The sequence below is a fragment of the Chlamydotis macqueenii genome, chromosome 1 (genome assembly GCF_036417535.1).
Source record: "Chlamydotis macqueenii isolate bChlMac1 chromosome 1, bChlMac1.mat, whole genome shotgun sequence".
Taxonomy (NCBI): domain Eukaryota; kingdom Metazoa; phylum Chordata; class Aves; order Otidiformes; family Otididae; genus Chlamydotis; species Chlamydotis macqueenii.
In genome coordinates this window covers 198,971,756-198,992,094 of record NC_141556.1, presented here as the reverse complement: position 1 = coordinate 198,992,094, position 20,339 = coordinate 198,971,756, and the positions used below count along the sequence as shown (strand labels likewise).

General features: G+C 39.9%; 1 protein-coding gene across 1 annotated transcript in view; it reads right to left on the bottom strand.

Annotated features, from left to right (window-relative positions):
* The window catches only part of GUCY1A2 (guanylate cyclase 1 soluble subunit alpha 2), a 146,753-nt gene that overhangs the window by 113,325 nt on the left and 13,089 nt on the right, over nucleotides 1-20,339 (bottom strand). The window contains exons 2-3 of the mRNA XM_086742489.1: nucleotides 17,191-17,252; nucleotides 13,070-13,191 (exon numbers count right to left, since the gene is read on the bottom strand). Coding sequence (XP_086598615.1) covers nucleotides 13,070-13,191; nucleotides 17,191-17,252 — 184 coding nt within the window. The remainder of the gene's footprint in view (nucleotides 1-13,069; nucleotides 13,192-17,190; nucleotides 17,253-20,339) is intronic.

The window sequence follows — 20,339 nt, the reverse complement described above, 5'->3', positions numbered from 1 at the left end:
ATTTACAAAACTTATCAGATATGTTTGTATTGTTCTAAGATGTACTAGAAGAAAAAGAAGTACAAATCAGCTATATGTGAATTATAAATATGCGGCCAGAGATTTCAAAGGAAATTAATATAGGAATTAACAGCACAGTTCCTCTAGTGTATTGAAATATATCAAATTTCAGTGAACAGTCAAACATCTTAAAACTTATCTTGAATTCTAACAGAAATGAAGAGCAGTTACTTATTTCCTAAGGGCACTACAGGCCCTTTATTTTAATATGTATTCAGCATGGTTTGTAACATTGATAAGATCCCCATGGATCACCAAACTTCCCATTACTTATTTAGATTGCTTGTAGGCTTTTGAATTTGGAAGACCAATGTGATTAGTAATGTTCAGGCCCAAGAGGTATAACAGGGGACAGAAGAAGTAATTCATCGGTTGTTCGCAGACCTCTGATCATCTTGAGGTAGGGTCTGAACTGCCTGTGCACACAGGAACAGTTATAACCATCAGCATTCACAAGGGATTTGAGTGTTCTACAGCTTTGCGAACTATCTGTAACAGTAGTTTTGTTTGGACCTTCAGTATAATTAACAGCAGATGAAAATGCATAAATATATAAACAGGACAGCACGACAACATGACAAAGCATATTTCATGAAAGAAATAATAGTAATAATTTGGGAAAGTTCATTCGAATGCCATTACTCATAATTAAATTTGGTCACTAAACTAGGTTATTACAAAAATATTCCCAGGATCTTTTATGACCACAGATGGTCAGATCTGTGGCTAAGCCAAAATAAAGTACCTCTGGTACACCATGCGCCCTAATATCCTGACTCAGAGGACATTGTGCCAATTCCTGACTCATTACCACTACGTCTGCATAACACAGTATTGTAGTATCTTCCACAAAAATACTCACTATAACCCAAAAAGAATTTAATTCTACACCATACCAATAACATTGTTATAACTGGACATTAATAGCAAGGAGCTAATAAGTTATCATATTCATATGCATACATAAACATATATGCATACTTTTAAACCTCAGTGTTCTGTAGAGTGACCCCAGAATAGCTTTAGAAGAAGTCGTGTGTAAACGTGAGCAGTCTAGCAGAGGCACCCAAGGCTGTAAAACTGCAGAGGCCCTGAAAGTACGGGGACACGACGGTATCAGAAACCCCCGGGCTGTTCGTACAAATGACCAAATACTGTCACAGAACTATGTGACATCCCACAAAGCTATCCAAAACGATAGCATTGCTGAGTTGCCTTTAAAGTGTATCTTAAAATTAAAGTAAAACGGTCAGTTGCCCTGGAACTGAAAACAGGGTACGCAGAACTGATCCCACGTGTACTTTACTGCTACATATGTAAGCTGCATCTCATTATCCTTAACAGGAGTTGTATCTTAGTGTTCGGCCTAAGGTTTTGCTGATTGTCTTAGATAGGTCTTGTCTGCTCTGGAGAACTGGCTCTTCAATCTGGATGCAACGTACTGACTCCAAGCAACATGAATTATGCTATGAAATTCAGGTCAATGACCTGGCTAGAGGACGTGTCACCACTTTTGAAAACATTTTAGCTTTGAATTGAGTTACACACAGTACCAGCAGAAAATCAGATTAGCTCAGAATAGAAAACTGGATATGCCCAAGCTCAACCAAACTGGTGGTCTGTCTTAGTTGGGAATTTTCTCTCTAATAATAGACACTATGAGATACTGAGAAAATTAAATGAAGTCAAACAGTCTTCTAAACAAACAAGTCTAACGTACCTATTGGGGAAGTTTATTCCTAACCCTGACCAATTAGAGGTCAATTTTTGCTTAAAGCATGATGATTTTTCTTTTCATCAAAAATCTTCATTCAAATTCCTATTATACAAACACATACAAGTTTGTTTTCTTTTTTTCTGTATTTCTACAAAGCTCTTGGCTTCACTGATGTGCTTGTATGAAGTTGCACAAAATACTTAATCTGTATTTTTACTCACTTATTCCTGCCTCTCCTATTGAAATATGACGAAGTACACATTTACCTAACATTAACTCTGTATATATTTCATCATTACCTTTTTTCATTTACTATTGTATAAATGATTCCAATATTTTTAATATCTTCCATGGAGTTTCTCCTTACCCCTTTCTCTATAATTATATTTGCTTAGCTTTCAAGAGACAACAGAAAAGACCATCATTAGCACAAGGAGAGAAAATGTCCAATGCATCAGATGATTGCTGTTCAGCTGCTCTGAAATCTTGTCTCAGCAGTGATTGGTATAAGACGCTGTAGAAAAACTGTAAAATCTGATGGAAAATCATGAAAAAACATAAGTTTGAGGTCAGCTCCTCCCTAACTGCTACAGTAAATGTTTGGTACACATAGAAAAACTTCATTGTTAAAAAAAATGCCAGAACTCATTGTTTCTATAGTGCATACTTTACTACACGTGGAGCCTTCCACAGGCTAATTAGTATCTTTAAAAATTGCATATGTTATGATTTCCAGTTCCAGCATATTCAGTATTTCTTCCGTTTTTTCTTTTATTTTGAGAAAAGACAAATAAAATCTTGAAAATACTCTTCTTTGTAACCTTCAGGTTATACATTTGCATAAACAGTCTAATCTTTTCAAACTCATCTCACATTAAATTCTTTCTCTGCATCTTCATTTTGTTTTCATTTTGATTATGTAGTGGAATAATTCAAATTGAAGATGGTACTGAAAATGTGAGTCTACTTCTGTTCATCAAAACTGATGATTTGCTATTCCTTTCTTGAAAAGATGGCATTTCTATTATTTCTTTTTCACTACAGACCTCTAATCGTAATTTTCATTCAGCTGCCCAGAAAAAAAAATAATATTTGAGATCTGTATGCATGCCCAGCCCTTCCAAATGCAGAAGCCACTGCGCTCCCATATGGCCTCATGCACGACCCCGACGACCACAGACAGGGCTTCCTAATAGGCACTACCTTGCAATTGGTAAGTAGGAAAAAATCTTTCTTAGTTTCACTAAGATACTTCACTAAACAGTAGTGATACAAAATAAAACAAAATTCATCCCAAAACTCTCTACTGTTGTCCAAGTAAAGTCATCTGTTATTTTGAGCTTTTGCTATTTACCAACCTTCTACTAATACACTCAATGAAATTCCAAAAATTCATCAGTCCCAATTTGCTTTCCTCTTGGAAAGTGATCTACTGTTACTGTGTTGCTGCCACTTAATCCACTTCTTTGAGAGGACAAATCACATGTCTTAACTCTAATAATTCTTTTTCCTTAGTAGTTACTTTTTGTTACTTTTTCTTACAATGTCATTTTTATTCCAGTCCATACTGGACAGAAATTAAATATGCACATTGTAGAAGGAAACTGAGGCAGAGCAGCAACTGTAGAATGAAAATAATACTATGGGCCTCCACTAGAAAGCATTTTGGGACCTATGAAAAAAGTACTATATAAGGTCTGTTATTATCCTTTGAAAATGTGCCTCAAAGACATTTAGAGAAGACATCCCATACTTGTGAGCGAGATCCAAAATTACCAAAACCTTTAAGCATAGGATCAAAGTACAAATTAAGTATTTCACTGAACTGGAGCAGAAATAGATTACTTCATCTTGTAATAACATTTTCTTTTCAGCAGTTCCTGTAAACTGCGAACCCACTACAAAACGTTGAGGAGTTAATGCAGTATTTCTAAGTATTTTGTACATTACTAAGTGGAGAAATTAGATAGGAATCTGCTCCCATAAAGAAAATGACAAATCATAGGCTCTTCAGAAATAAGAAGATGAATGATGTGATAAGAACATCAAATAATCCACTAACTTGCAGAGCACGGAGAAGCAATTACAAGCCATGCAGTTCTTCCTTAAAGTAAATCATGGAGACAATGGTTCCGGAGTGGCCAGCATCTGATTCTTTTAACACAGAAAAATACCTTTTTCTGTGGGATACCCATTAAGAATTTGTAGGTACTGAATATTAAGGGGATGGGACAATTCAATATGCAATTCCAGAACTCATACTGTGGACGGAAACAGAATTTGACACCTTCAATTAGAGCAAATACCTCTTAAATGTTTTTGGATTAGCAGATTTTTGGTGTGACTAACATCTTTTCCTTAAATTGTCGTTTGGACAGAAAGTCAGATGGCAGTTCAGAACTCCAAAGCATAATTTCAGATGGTAGGGAAAGCAACATTTATTCTCTTAATAAAAAAGGTTTTGATGTGTACAGGTACAGTAATGCTGCAGGTACACTAGATGAATCATTTGGGTTGTAAGTGAGCCTAGTACAGGATCTAATTACTGTATAAAGGACTTTGATCTTACTTCATTATGATGGTGAATTTATATCATCCTGGGAATCCAGATAGTATTTTTTATATTACCATTTCTAGTAGTTTTTATACAAATACAATAACATCATTTTATGCCTTTATATATGGTTTTGACACAACTGTAAAATTTGTACTACACTTCTCTTACAGTGCCATACAGGGCCTGCAAATCTTTCAAGATTTCATAAAATAAAAATAAGAATTACTGTTAAAAAAATTCCTCACACTTATTCACCTATAATACTCGTTTTATCCCATTTTAATGAGGCATTTCCTTTCCTTGTTAAAGTGAGGGTCTCCTCTGACAAACGATGCTTAGAAATATCACTGTAATTGCCACCTCTTGGTGAGGACCTGATCACCCATGCTCAGCATACTTGCAAAAGATTTTGCTCCAAACTACTGACACAGGAAGCTCAGCTGAGGTATTAAGAGCAGGCAATGTTCTTTTTTTCCTCATATAGTGCTTTCAGTAGCAGCCAATTCTGATGGCAAAGCCAAGCTGTCTGAAGTAAGACTATCATCATTTTGTGTCCCCCATCACATCTTGGAAATCTCACCTCTTAGGTGATAAACCTTAGGGTTTATTAAATGAAAACTGCAATCACTAAGAAGTTGGTGACTCCTAAAAATAAAGTAGATTGTTTGTTTCACATTAACTCTGGAGATCAAACAGCAATAAGAACACCATTTTTAAATCTGCATTAAAATAAACATATATGTCTTTGAATTCACATAGGGAGTAGAATTTCACTTCTTGGAAAGAATAAAATTGTAATGAAATCTTAAAACTTTTTCCATTAAATGCACTAAATGCAAAATCATCTCTTATAATTCCTTATATATATAAAGGGCTCAGTTCAGCTGACTGAGTATAGAATTCTAATGCTACTTGGGTCTTCAAAAGGCACCCAAGGCATCTACAAAGGAACTAACAGATAGTTACATCTGCCAGGATATGGGACTTCAAGGAGACCTACACATTTTTGAAGGTTTGACAGAGGCCACACAAGATACCCCACAGCACCTAAAATAACGGCAAACACCTACATTTAGTAAATGAATCATGACCAGAACGTCTTCTACTTTATAAACAGACTCCTACAAGATGTTATTGTACATCATAACTTCAAACTGCTCACTATCTACCAGTAGTTCATCTGCTTTCTAATAATAAATAGCTCTGATTTGAGAAGAGTGGGACATCTAAGGCCATTTGGTATAAACATTTGTCCTTTCCTAATTTAGATGTATTCATCTCACTTTTGAAATCACATGAGTTATGTGGTTTTTCTTTAGATTACTCCTGTGTTGCCAGTGCGCCATAACATCTGCTAAATAATAGGAGTCCTGTGTGTATAGCTTAGACCCCCCCAGGATAGAGTTCCAAGTATTATTAAAATCCATTAATATCGCCAGTCCTCTGGGCCATGTAACATTTCCTTTTACGCCATTTGTAAACCAACAACTTTAATTATAAATCAGGCTGTGTATCCTAAATTAGTTGCATCCTAATGACTATCTGCAGTTCTCAGCTGAAAGGAAAAGGAAAGTGACAGTAATTTATGCACTTTAAAAATATAAGCGTTTACAGTTTTCAGACACCTGCCAGGCAGTCAGTGTGCCAAACCCTTGTCCATCTTTTCCAATTACATCACCTAGTCTAATATCACAGTAGGCTAAGATCTGTCCTGGCATCTCTTTTTCAGTGTATTCCCTGCCTCTTCAGATCTAGTATTTCTCAGCAGTGTTGTGCTGTTATTATTTAATAGTTACCAAAATGATCCCAAATTTATTCGTATTCAACTACAGAATATGGGTAAGAGCTGAGAATTTTCTTGGTTTCAAAAAGGAAACACAGATCTTCAACTTTGACAAATGTCCAGAGAAAAAAAATTACTTTTATAGAAGTATGCCCTTTGCACTAAATGAAGGAACAGCCCTGCAAGATATATTTTGGCATGAACTGATTTGCTCTATATAAAGCAGCCTGCAGCACATATATTCTTCAGTGGTGACAAGCAAACATCATGCAGAGCATGAGCTCTCTAAACCCCTACACCAAGGATGGATTCCACCTCCTCCTCAGCGTCTTCAAAGGCTGAATCCAGAAACATGACTTATGTCCCTGACAGGACAGGGCTCTGGGCTGGGATTCCACATAACTTATCACCGGAGGGTTTGGGAATCCTCGCCACTGTGACATATCATCCTCCAAATGGAAGATGCCCAGAAAGATATTCACTTAGAAATGACAGAGAAGCAAAGTTCTCACACCACTCAGAAGCAAAATCAAGAGGATGAGTGTTATTATTAACCTGTAAGTTAAGAATGCCTAACAGGAAAAATTCTTGCAATACACATGCAGAGCTGACTTAGCAGCCACTGACACATGCTGTGCATTTTTAAGGAAAATGAAGTAATTGTAGTAAGATCTTAGGAGCCAAATTTTTATAACACAGGAAAAAGAATTCTGCTGTGTTGATTAATCTCTTGTATTAAAAAAAAATGGAAAGGAATGTTTTTCTGTATCTTAAGCAATGGAAAATCAGATAGGTGCAATTATTTCTTCAGGTCTCCTTGCTGAAACAACTATCTGACACAAGTGCATTTGTAACTTCAGGCTGCACATCAAGGTGTTGCAAGGATTATTCATGCAGTGTATATCGCATGGTGCTGCAGTACATACCATTTAGATACTGTAGTCTAACAGACAAACAGGCTTTCAAAGACAAGGTTTCCTCCATGTTGTTAAAGACTGGATATGAACATCTACTTCTGCTTTGGAAATTTTGCACAAAAGATTTTTGTATAGGCATTTATGAATCTAAGTTACTTTTCATTAGTTTTATTATCAAAGTTACAAGATATTACAGAGTTCTTCAGCAACATGCAAAGAGGCCCCAAGGAAATACTGATGACATTTAAAGGAAAACAGGTAGCTCCCTTCATGAAATTCCCTTTCTTTTTTGGGGGGAAGGATTGAAATAAAAGTGAAAAATAGTTCACATCCACAAAGGCTACATTAATTGTATGCAGTATTTGAAAAGAGTGTTTGGAGGACATGAAGTGAAGGCTGTAAAATTTTTATCTAGTTTGTGAATTTGGTATGTGCGAAACATCATGTCATATATCAAAAGTACACAGTGGGGCTGAAGAATGAAAATGAGCATTTCTGTATAGCTTTGTAAAGCTCAGTTGCACAGGAATATCTGCAGAACAGATAAGCAGGAGACAGACCATGAAGGCTTTATGTCTCAAGGTAAATTCCTTACAGTAAGAATTACAGACTAACAATTAAAAAAAGTTTTAATCTCTATTTTCCTGCTGCCAAAGTTTTAATTTGAAGCTACCTGGAAGTCTTCTGCTTTGTTCTGACTAACTGCAATTAAGTCAAAACAGACATTCTAATCTTACTTAAAATCAAATTATTTTAAATTATGGGGACAAAAGCAGTCCCAAACAAGATTTGACTGTCATTGCTCAAAATTCTGAACGTACAAATGGTATGAAAATGTCTTTGCTTTGAGAAGGTTAAAATCTGAATAGCACTGACATATAGTTTAAAAGATTAAAAAACTCCTCTGTTATCTCCATTATACAGACGGGAAATTGAGGCACAGAAAGAATAAAAACTTGTCCAAGGTCAAATAAGAAATCCCTTCAGATACAATCTTTCTAACATCCCTCAGTATAAATTTACAGTCACCCAATAAAGAAATGAGGTAGTCATCTACATAATAGACTTCATCACAGGAATCTTTTTCTTATCATTATTTCTAAAATAAGTTCAAACTAACAGCACCAATCTGCTCTGAACACCGCTTAGCTAGCCAGCTAAAAGCATTACCTGTGTCAACAGGACAAAACATACCAGTGCTTATTCTTTGAGATACTTTTTTCCAACTATGACCTTTATAAAGGCTCCCTTTAAAACCTAGGATTTCTCTTCTCTTTTTCTCAACTTACAATATATTGTCACTTGTTTTTCCTTTGGATGACATGCTTATGAAGGATGCTGTAAAATTGTGCATGCACCAATTAAAGAACGCAGAGTCCACCATAAAGCTGTCTGGACTATTTTGAAAAGGATACAAAGTCAAATTAAATATTCCAGCCTCAGAAGCTGTCACCGCAAAGGAAAGTCGTGCCATTGATCTGGCAACAAACATGATTTACAGCATGTGAGCACGGTGGAAGTGGCTCCCTTCATTACAGTGGATTAAAGCAGGAAGAGCTCTATGGATGTCTACTATCGTAGCAAGAGCAGCTCAGCAAGGAGGTAAGCAGAATCAGGTCCTTCCACTGCAGGAGGATGGTGTCACACTTTAGTGATGACTTGACAGGAGGAAAATGCCAGTAGTCATACATGATAAATCACATGCATCGAGCTGAGCATACAGCTTGCGGACAGCGCTTTGCTGGGTGCAGCATAAGCACCAGCACCACGGTGCGAAGCATCTGCTCACTGTCTTCCAAGCTTACTAATGATCTCAGCATTTGCTGTCTTCTGATTAACAAGGAATGCCAAATGGCTATTTTAGAGGCAGTTAGAGGGTCAGGAGAGATTAATCATGTTGGCATTATCTAAGGCAAGAGAGCAGGAGGTTGCTTCCAAGCACCTTTAAGAAAACACTTTCTTCCAGTCCTAGACAGCAAGTCCCTGTTACCGCTCATATAAATAAACTAAGAGACAGATTTGGTTCAACAGTTTCCCTAGCCTCCATCACAGCCAGATTCATTTTTGTGCCCTGTCTCAGGATTGCCAGTTGCTCTAGGTACACATTCCAGTGGTTAATTTCTTCTTGCATAGAAGCAGCTCTCACTAATCCTTATTCAACCAGAAAAATAACTGCATATGTGAGAATTAATTATGCAGCCTCCATTAATTATTTACCTGATGTGATAGGAGCTACAATTACACTAAGAATCTGGTTTTACTGCTCATTCTCTTATGTTCCTGCCTCAGATAAGGAGAAGGAAAGAAGTACTGTTTTTAAACTATCTCAGTGTTTTGCTCACATTGAATTTTTTTTTGTTATGAACTCAAATCAATTCTTTAAAAGGTGAGCTTTTCCAAGAGTAAGTCTCTGCAAACTTATTTTCAACAGAATCCACTTAATAATTCCCCAAGACAGGAACGTTTAGACATTACCCTACACTGTGATCCCAGCAGTCTGATCTGCCCCTGCACTGTGAGGATACCCCTGAAAAAACAGGCTGCACATCACTCAGGCATGCTAAGTGATCAGAATTAATATATTAATTTAAACACATTCTGAAGATTAAAAAGTATTCATAATTATTTCTTAGAACACATACTTTGTGTCATGGTTAAATAAGTACTGAGTATCTAATTTGTTTTTTATAACATCAATATGCACATGAAAAGTCTTTACTTTGCATGAGTCCTGCTTTATCACTCTTGTTTCTAAGAGTGAGCATTCAATTATTTAAAAATGTAAACTAAAAAATATGGTAACTAATACTGGACATATTTACAATTTAATTTGTTCTAAATTCTCTCCATGACCAAATGTGCGAAGTGCCAAGTAGTCTCCTCCCAGCAGCAGTTAAAGGCACTCAGAAATTTCCTGCCAGTGCCTAGCACCTTGTAGAATAAGGCACTTGACATCAAAGAAAAAGAGTTTTGAATGTCAGTGAAACACAGTCATGTCTCACCTAGAACATGTTAGCTGTTTCACAGACTGTACCAAGTCTGTTTAACATTTTGGGATAGAAAAAACAGACATGTAATGCATATACATCCAGAAGGATTTTAAGTCAGCAGGATACAATGGTCCAGACCACAACGTGGGCAGAATATCATCCTACCATATTCCCCTGTCATGGAAGGTAAATCACATCTTTAATTATCATACAAGGTCAGATTTCAGTGTTGTGCCTCCTGTTGAAGAAAGTCTCTCTAACTGCATAACGCCATAAAAATGTCACAGCTTTATTCTTTACATTATCAGCTGAAAGGAAACTTATTATGAATCAGAATGCCATCTTTTGTGCCTTTCATTTCAACTTCAGAAGTCTTCTATTGCTCCAATGGAAGAGCAAATAGTGTTTTGACATTACAAAAAGTACAGCCCCAGAGAAGACATCTCTGCTCCAGGCCTAAGCCCAGTTCCCCTTGCCTCTCCTCACAGGGAAGATACTCCAGCCCCCATCATCTTGGCGGCCTCAACTGAATTCCCTCCAGTTAATCAACTTCTCTATGGTTTTAGGCTCCCAACATTGGATCCAGTCATCCAGATGTGGTCTAACAAGCACTGAGTAAAAGGGGATAATGAGTCTCTTCAACATGTTCTCTGCTCGTGTTCATACAGCCCAGGCTGCCAGGACTGGCTGGAGGGACGAACTTAAGAGAGTGGTGGTCAACGGCTCGATGTCCAAGTGGAGACCGGTCATCAGTGGCGTCCCTCAGGGGTCCACGTTGGGCCCAGCCCTGTTCAACATCTTTGTTGGTGACATGGACAGTGGGATAGAGTGCACCCTCAGCAAGTTCACCGATGACACCAAGCTGTGTGGTGCTGTTGACTCGCTGGAAGGGAGGGATGCCATCCAGAGGGACCTTGACAGGCTGGAGAGGTGGGCCCGTGCCAACCTCATGAAGTTCAACCAGGCCAAGTGCAAGGTCCTGCACCTGGGTCATAGCAATCCCAGGCACAAATACAGGCTGGGCAGGGAATGGATCGAGAGCAGCCCTGAGGAGAAGGACTTGGGAGTGCTGGTGGATGAGAAGCTCAACATGAGTGGGCAATGCACCCTTGCGGCCCAGAAGGCCAACCGCATCCTGGGCTGCATCAAGAGGAGCATGGCCAGCAGGTCAAGGGAGGTGATTCTCCCCCTCTACTCTGCCCTGGTGAGACCCCACCTGGAGTACTGTGTCCAGTTCTGGAGCCCCCAACACAAGAAGGACATGGACCAGTTGGAAAGGGTCCAGAGGAGGGCCACAAAGATGACCACAGGGCTGGAGCACCTCTCCTATGAGGACAGGCTGAGAGAGTTGGGGCTGTTCAGCCTGCAGAAGAGGAGGCTCCGGGGAGACCTGATAGCGGTCTTCCAGTACCTCAAGGGAGCCTACAAGAAAGATGGGGAGAGGCTGTTCAGTAGGGCCTGTTGTGATAGGACAAGGAGTAATGGTTTTAAAATAGAGGGAGGTAGATTTAGATTGGATATTAGGAAAAAATTTTTTACAATGCGAGTTGCAGAACACTGGAACAGGTTGCCCAGAAAGGTGGTGGAAGCCCCATCCCTGGAAACGTTCAAGGCCAGGCTGGATGAGGCTCTGAGCAACCTGATCTAGTCGGGGATGTCCCTGCTTCTTGCAGGGGGGTTGGACTAGATGACCATTGAAGGTCCCTTCCAACTCTAACCATTCTATGATTCTATGATTCTATGACTCACCACTGGCCCAGGTCCCTCTTGCTGGCCACCCCCCAGAGCCTTTCCAACAGAGAAATGACTGCAACGACTCTCCATTTGCAGACTTCCGTGAAAGCAGTAGATAGCAAATGACAGTGCTCCACAGCTGACACTAGATAGCGGCGGGCTATCTATCACAGACAGCTACTGTGCAGGGACCTGTGGTTACCTGACCTCAGGACTGAGCCCAAACATGCATAATACGGATAAACTCACATTGTCCCACACGACCACGCTGGTATTACTTGTTAGTAGATGGCATAATTGCATACAATTAATATGTAAGAACATTTCATGTCGTAGAACTTGGTTATTGCAAATCATTACAGTCCTGGAAGTACAGCTGTGTAACATCAGCTTTGCCACACTGCAAGTGACTACCACAAATAAATCAGGAATTACTGCTTTGAAACAATTATCTTTAAAAGCAGTTACTATTTTTCCTCCCTACAGTTCCCTGTAAAATGTAGACAATTGCCCAGTGGTTAATCAATCTGTAAAGTTTACTCTGAAACAAGAAAGATGATCAGTTTCATAAAAGTGAAACAGTTAAAACAACACCAGTCAAAAATTAAGTTCTTAATTGTTAAGTGTTAAGCTCTGCATCTTTTTTTTGGTTGTTTTTATGATAGACTTGTATCAGTAACATAGGTCTGACTGAAAAGCATTAAAGCTTACTAACAATTTGGGAAGGAGCATAAGGTGGATAAATCAAATGAATGGATGCAAATAGTCAGCTATCTAATTTGGACACCTATTAAGACAACTGCACTTCAGTGACGGACGATATTATCTTGACATGGAACATTTCTAAAAGTTTATTGCAGAAGCATTCTGCAATATGAATGTAAGCTTTCATGTCTCAGGTACATCCTGCTCTGCATTTCTCAAGCCCTCTATCCTCCAGGCCCATAGATGATGAGTATCTGCTGTTCTGTAGAACTCTTACAAAACCACTCAAGATAATTCCAAGATCAACGCCTACACAGGTGCAAGTCCATTTGGACTCAAAGCTTCTGAAACTTCCCTAATCACTGACTTCAATCAGAGTATTGCACAATACAGCTCCACTGAAAAATCAGTCTGTATTGTCTCAAAGGTATAAAATATACATAAAAAAGGAGACCAATGTAGTAACAGTGCACTGGTACGTAGCTGCCTACATCCTTAACTTCCTTTGTTGGAGCAAAAATTCCTTGCTTCATCATGGGCATTGGCATGACCAGTAAACTGAAAAAAAATACATACTGAGTACATTAGCCCTGAAAAAGTACATACCGAGTACATTAGCTGTACACTGGAGAATTCCTGAGACATCTTCAGTTTCTTCATTGCCAGAGCAGTCTGTATAGGAGCATCTGTTTGATATATTGTGAAAGTTCTTCTCTGCATCCCTGTAACTACAGCAAAAAAAAAGTTTAAAAGTTATAGCAAATGAAAGGTCAACAAATGTCTTTTAGAAGCGGTGGACAGAAAGGAGGCCTTTAGTCTCCCCTGCCCCCTCCCTCTTCTCCCCTCCATCACTCCCTTTCCATTTGTGCATTATCACACAAAGATGATGACACCCCATTACTAGCCTGGGTCTCAAGTGTTATACTAGAAGCTGGAATATTATCTGTAATGAGAAAAAAAGACATAAGAAAAAACAATACTAAAGGGCTGAAGCATAAGGGAAGGGTATCAGATATATCTGTCTTACACGTCATTCTCACTGGGGTGTTGTCTGTAACAAAGCTGCATAGTAAACTCCAAGCAAGATGTTTATGAGGCAATGGTGAGTATCTAATAAGAAGAATAAATCTTCCACAGCACATTACATTAGCACTGCAAGTATGAAACCTAACTTTCTCTGTGGAATATCCTCTGAATTTTCTTCTCAGCAGAAAGAAGGATGTCAAGCTGCAACCCATTCTCCTGTCAAGAATAAAGTTTGTGCTATAGCCTGTTAAAGAAAAATTAAAAATAATCCCACCACTGATGAAAGGCACAGAGCTATGGCCCAACCAGCAAGAAAGTAGCTACCATCTAAATTATTCTATTTTATTTATCTTCACCGGATTGTTTTTCCTTAATTCAACAGAAACAGAGCAGAAGCTCAAACTATGTTTAAAACAAAGCTTTATGCAGGTGATAATGATGACAGAAGAGGGAATACAAGTGAAGAAGATACTGCCGCAGAGTGATAATGCACTTGGCAAAATGCACTATTGATTTAGTTCAGTGCACAGAGAAAAGCTTATCTAATGAGTATTTTATTAACAGTTTTGTTATGCTTTCATACTTTGTTTATACTTCATAAATCATGAATAGCAGTTTCAAGGATTGCACTCTTCATCTGGTTAATGCCTGCAAAATCTCAGCACCTGGGCTGCCAGCACCTGTGCAAAAACGCTACAAAGGATTCAGAGCCGCACGTCAGGTTACTCCCCACAGGGAAACTGGTTCTCCGCGTGGAGTAAAGCATGTTGGGAAGAGTGGGCTCATACTAGACAAGGAAAACGTGCTGGAAAGGGCTGCCGGTGTGCTCTGCCATGAGCTGCACGGTCTGTACCACCTTCCAGATCGGCAGCAATGCCAGGCCATGTGCCTGGCAGAAGGCCACATCCTGACACACTGACCAAGCTGACCTGGAGCCCAAAGTCCCAGCCCAACCCCACCACCATGCCAGGAGGCCAGGCCTCTTCAGCCAGTTTCACCTGAACAGCACCGCTGCCACTCCTTGCCTCTGGTCTTGGCTGGGATGGGAGATGTGATGAACATTCATGTTGCATGGGGTGTCAGGGCCCAGGTGCTGGCAGGGGGGAGCTGTGAAGAGAGGGCAGGGCTGTCCTGTGCTGAGCACAGCCAGCTCCAGCTGGCTCCAATGGCCCCATCGCAGGGCACATCCGAGCCCCTCAGCCAAGCAGGTGGCACCTCTGGGAAAATGTATTTAGGAAAGGGCAGAACACCTCATGGTGATGTGAGGGGTGAGGAAAAGAAGTGAGAGGAACAGCCCTGTGAACACCAAGGTCAGTGAAGAATAAGGGGGAGGAGGTGCTCCAGGTGCTGGAGTGAAGATTACCCTGCAGCCCCTGGAGAAGACCAGGTGGAAGCAGGTCGTCCATGGAGGACCACAGTGGAGCACACATCCATGCTGCAGCCTGTGGAGGACTCCATGCTGGGGGATGTGCCCTGCAGGAAGCTGCAGCCCATGGACAGCCCAGGAAAGGCAGGGAAAAAGCACGAGAAGGAAGGAGCAGCTGAGAGGAGCTGTTATGCACTGACCATAACCTCCGTCCCCCTGTGCCACTCGGGACAAGAGGAGGTGGAGGAGTCAGGAGTGTCTTTATCTCGACCCTCAAGCTTTGTTCACCTTATTTTCCCCCCTGACCTGTGTAGGAGGGGAAGTGAGAGAGCAGAGTGGCTGGGTGGAGGTCTGGCAGCTGGACAAGGTCAACCCACCACAGCGTGTACCAACAGTTAAGAACCCGGGGCAGGACAACTATAGGACATCCACTACAGACAGATGCTATTTTAACAAACTCATACTGATGTTCAAAAAACTGAGTCAGTGTATTGTAAGTCACAGGAATTACAGGTTTTCAGCATGTCACGGTTTTAAACTTTGTCCATTTAAGAAATACATCTAAGCCATAAATGGCTATAAATAAAAAGCCACATTATTATTGCACACGTTTTCCTCAAGGAACTGTCTCATCCTCTGAAGTCTCCTAACATCAGACCTCAAGCAATTTTTTCAGCAACTGAAGGCATTAGCAGTCAGAAGGCTTCTCCTCGTGCCTGCCCGTGGCGGATGTCACAATGACCTGCCAAGACCAGCCCTCACCGTCCTCAGGCCCCAGCCAAACCGCTAATATTGCAGGTATCACCTACCAAGCTGGGGCTCCCTGTGAATTTTAACCAAGTACTGAGAAATAGGCAAGGGCAATTCCCTCCAGTGCACTGAGCTTCGAAACTATGGCATAAATTCTAAAAAGACCCTTACTGCAGCTTGAAAAAAAATTCCCTTACAGCTCTGTACTTAAATTCAGAGGACAACATTCTTCAATTGCCATATGGCACATCCATTTAATGGCTATGGACATGCAACCAGTGTATTCTGACTCTGTTAGGAAAAGCATCCTAGCTGTGCGCAGGTAAGGAAAACACTTGTGCTGGTGAGGCAAATGGTGAAAGGAGATTTTTTTAAACAATGGGAGAATGTATTAGGTTTTTATGATAATAGTTGCTATTACTTTTTTTTTTACTCCTCAGTCATCTATTACTTTTCTCAATGAACTTTTAGGACATGGCTTTCAGCCTTGCTTCTGCAAAAACCTGCAAGTCTGTAACAGTGCATGTATGTAACAAGCACTGATGCAGGATTTTGCCAGATTTGAACCTCAGGTCACAGCACAAATCATAGAATCATAGAATCATAGAATGGTTAGGGTTGGAAGGGACCTTCAAAGGTCATCTAGTCCAACCCCCCTGCAAGGAGCAGGGACATCCCTGACTAGATCAGGTTGCTCAGAGCCTCATCCAGCCTGGCCTTGAACGATTCCAGGGATGGGGCATCCACCACCTCTCTGGGCAACCTGTTCCAGTGTTCTATAACCCACATCGTAAAAATTTTTTTCCTAATTTCTAATCTAAATCTACCCCCCTCTATTTTAAAACCATTACCTCTCGTCCTATCGCAACAGGCCCTACTAAACAGCCTTTCCCCATCTTTCTTGTAGGCCCCCTTGAGGTACTGGAAGACCGTTATCAGGTCTCCCCGGAGCCTCCTCTTCTGCAGGCTGAACAGCCCCAGCTCTCTCAGCCTGTCCTCATAAGAGAGGTGCTCCAGCCCTTTTATCATCTTCGTGGCCCTCCTCTGGACCTTCTCCAACTGGTCCATGTCCTTCTTGTGTTGGGGGCTCCAGAACTGGACGCAGTACTCCAGGTGGGGTCTCACCAGGGCAGAGTAGAGGGGGAGAATCACCTCCCTCGACCTGCTGGCCACGCTTCTCTTGATGCAGCCCAGGATGCGGTTGGCCTTCTGGGCCGCAAGGGCGCATTGCCTGCTCATGTTGAGCTTCTCATCCACCAGCACTCCCAAATAACTTTTCCAGCATTCTCAGCTGGCTCTGTGAAAAACAAATTGGAATAGATCTTACACATTTACAAAAAGATTCCTTTTCTCCTTATGTAGGAAAGATCACTGTTAATGGAGCAGCCATGCTCTGATGGGATTGCATGGAAGCAGGACTGGGCAGCAGTTTATCATTAATGGTCGTAGTATGTGTAGTTACTCCAGAGCATCTCTAAGAATTTGTGAGAAAAAAAATATAAAATTTGTCAAACAAGGCTGTGACTTGGGAAGCATGGAGGAAAACATTACTGTGCACCTTTCACTATCTCACATTAACACTTACCCAATAACTTGATGCTCAAAATACTGCAGTGTCCTTTGAAGAGTTTGCCGAATGGTCTGAGGCTATGGAAGAATAATTAAAAAAATCATAAGATTAGGGAAGTACAGCACACTTTAATTAACATTATATTCTAACACACTATTTTTGTCCAGTTTTGCTTCTTATCTTCTACCTGCTAGGTGCCCATCATAGCAATGGATATGAAATATTATTCATTCCTTATACCTTACTTCACCAGTTAAATAGGAAGGCATTTTACAATGTGACATAATTAATACTGCTTACAAGACTAGTTGTGCACAACAAAGGAGCCACTTCACTATTAGCTCTCAAAAAATATCACTCACCAATTATCTCATTATTTTAAAATAATTAATGTAAAATGGCTGCAAGAAAATGCTATTATTTTGTGATGAAAGTATCACCAGGAAAAGACATTGGGTTTTTAAACTTTGTATACTCCCTAGAGTTTTTTGTACTAAAGAACATTATAAAGATACAATTTATTTTAGCTTACTTTCCTACAAGCTATGACTCTCCAGTCATCTTTCAAATTATCAGGAAACTCAAGTTAATCAAAAGAAAATAAAGACATGCTTCAAGCATTTCTATGCTATTTCATTTTAATAGGTGTTCACCAAACTACATATGTGCAAATATGTGTTTATTTGCATTATCATTACTACAGTGTTCACCAAAATACATGTGTACATACGTATGTTTATTTTCCTTATTACTACTACTGCTGTTGCTCCTATTCCTATTGTTTTAAAATAATTCACAAGAGATCTTCAGGTAAATAAAGCAAATGTGAAATCCATGTAATTCTCTTTGGAATTTTCCAAGTCACTTACAGCAAAATATCATTCTTTCAAAACGAATCATTCTACCAAATCTGGGGTTTTTCACCTGTCTATTCTGTTCTGGTGCCAAAGGTCAGACAAAGGTACACAACTGGGATTTGTAAGCCTTCCTTCTGTATCAGAGGCACACAGGGATATTTTGATCCAATGTGCAGCAGCAGACACTAATTTTAGTGATATTTGGTATTTCCCTACCTTTTGGAAAAGATATCCAATTGTTTTGGAAAGTAATAGTTGAAAAGCCCCTTAATTGGAGGAATTTCATTCTAAAACCACCATTATCTTTCAAAGTCTCAGATTTTGCTTACTGCTGTATGGATTCAGCAGTTCAAGAGCTGAGCTTTCTTCCTGCTATCACCAAGAGTTTGCAGAAGGAGGTATCTGTTCTGATGATGGCAGGAATGAAAAAGCTGCACTGGGTTTGTGCAATTATAAAAATTTCTTTTTTAATACCAAACTATAAGAACATGTCTACTTTTTTTAGTTCAAATGTGTAGAAACGCATGCACTTAACAAAATATAAGATCAAAATAGATGTAAATCTTGAAAGAGGGATACTTTTTGTTGTTAATTCTGTATCAGAAAATTACTTCTCTGTGGGAGCTAAGTTTCCTGTGCTAAAAGGCATTAAAAGTTACGGGTTCTCTTGTAAAACGTAATGAATTAAATCATCAAGTATCAAAAAACCATTCCCTTCTCAGTGGTACAGCAGGTGTTGAAGTCCTTAGGCCTGATGGGCTATAAATATATTTCATGGTATGTTCTCACAGAGATTCAGAAGATTTCTGTGTTCAGCAGGCAGAAAAATCCATTATTCACATATAGACAAGATGTATTTTCCCCCTCTAGCAACCAGACAAAGCAAAATGGCTTTAAGCAAAGAGGTCCAGACAGCTGCCATCTCCCATCTCCATAGAGCATTTCCCTCAGCCTCACTCCCCGCACACAGAACATCAGCACTCCACCAGCACCTCCTCTGACATGGAATAGGGAATAGTAATGTGATTGTTAAATTAAATCTCCTTTCTGGTTCTCTCAAAGTGCTTTTACAGCAAGTGGCTGGAAGGCAGCAATGCCCGGTACCACAGCAGAGAGGAAGGAAAACAGCTTTTTGTCTTCTTGGGAAGTTTGGCAGCTTATGACACCTGAGCAATCCTGCATGGATTGCCTTTGCCTTTCTTACACCTTACATGCAGATGTTGCACTCTTTACCCAGGGAAAAAATCCCGTTGAATACCTCAAGATTTGACCATGCAAGCAACCTCCAAGCCCTGAGCTTATTTCATCAATAGACCTCCCTTCTCCGGCAGTATCGAAAGAAAATTAAAATAACCCACATACTGTTAACTCTCTCTTCTGAAAGCCAAATCATCTGCCTAGCTGTTGTCAGACAATTTTATACAATCCCATGAACTCACACACCTTTTCACTGGCATCTCCTATCAAATCTCAGAAATTAAGTACAGACAGAATATAGGATTTACAATTAAAACACTGGCCACAAACAGAGCTCTATGCAATGTTCTCGTAGCCAGCATGAAAATTGACCTGAGGAATCACAAAGTCTTTCTTCACCTCTGCAAGAATTTTTACAGCAATGTCGCTACGTGTGGTTAAAAAGCCACTGTGCTCACCTTCTCAGTTTGCTGTATTTCATCACTGACACATGCTATTTTGCTATAGATGTAATTCTGTCACTATGGCCATGACTAAACAAAACAGAGAGAAGAGAGAGGACACCGGCTTATAGCAACATACAAGGGTAGTTTGGTGTACCAGTTCTTCCCACTACTGCCTATGCACTGCCTATGAGAGAGAGGGGCAAGAAAACATTTCCACCTCTTTTCTGCATCCAATGGCAAGGCTGGATGGAGGCAAAATAGCTAAATCTTCTTCCAGTATCCTCTCCAAGAAACATAGCTTCTGCCATTCAGGGAGATAAAAGACAGCCCATAACAATACACCTCTCCTACCGCAGCGTACATCTATGCCGCGGAGGCACCCAGTGGCACATATTCACTGGAGAGGTTTTAAAGCTTCATGACTACTTAAAATGAAAGATTTAATATAAATGTAAAATAGTGACTATTACCTAAAATAGTAAAGTTTAACAATACATTTTTATTATAATGATTTACTAATACTGGATATGCATTACAAAAGGAACAGTCATATCAGCTCGTGTTTCAAAGGGCAATGCAAATTAAGACATGCCAGCATTGCTATTGTTAACTGTAAATTAATCCTGTAAAGGATTACTGTAAAGAAAAACTGTAAAGAATTGCC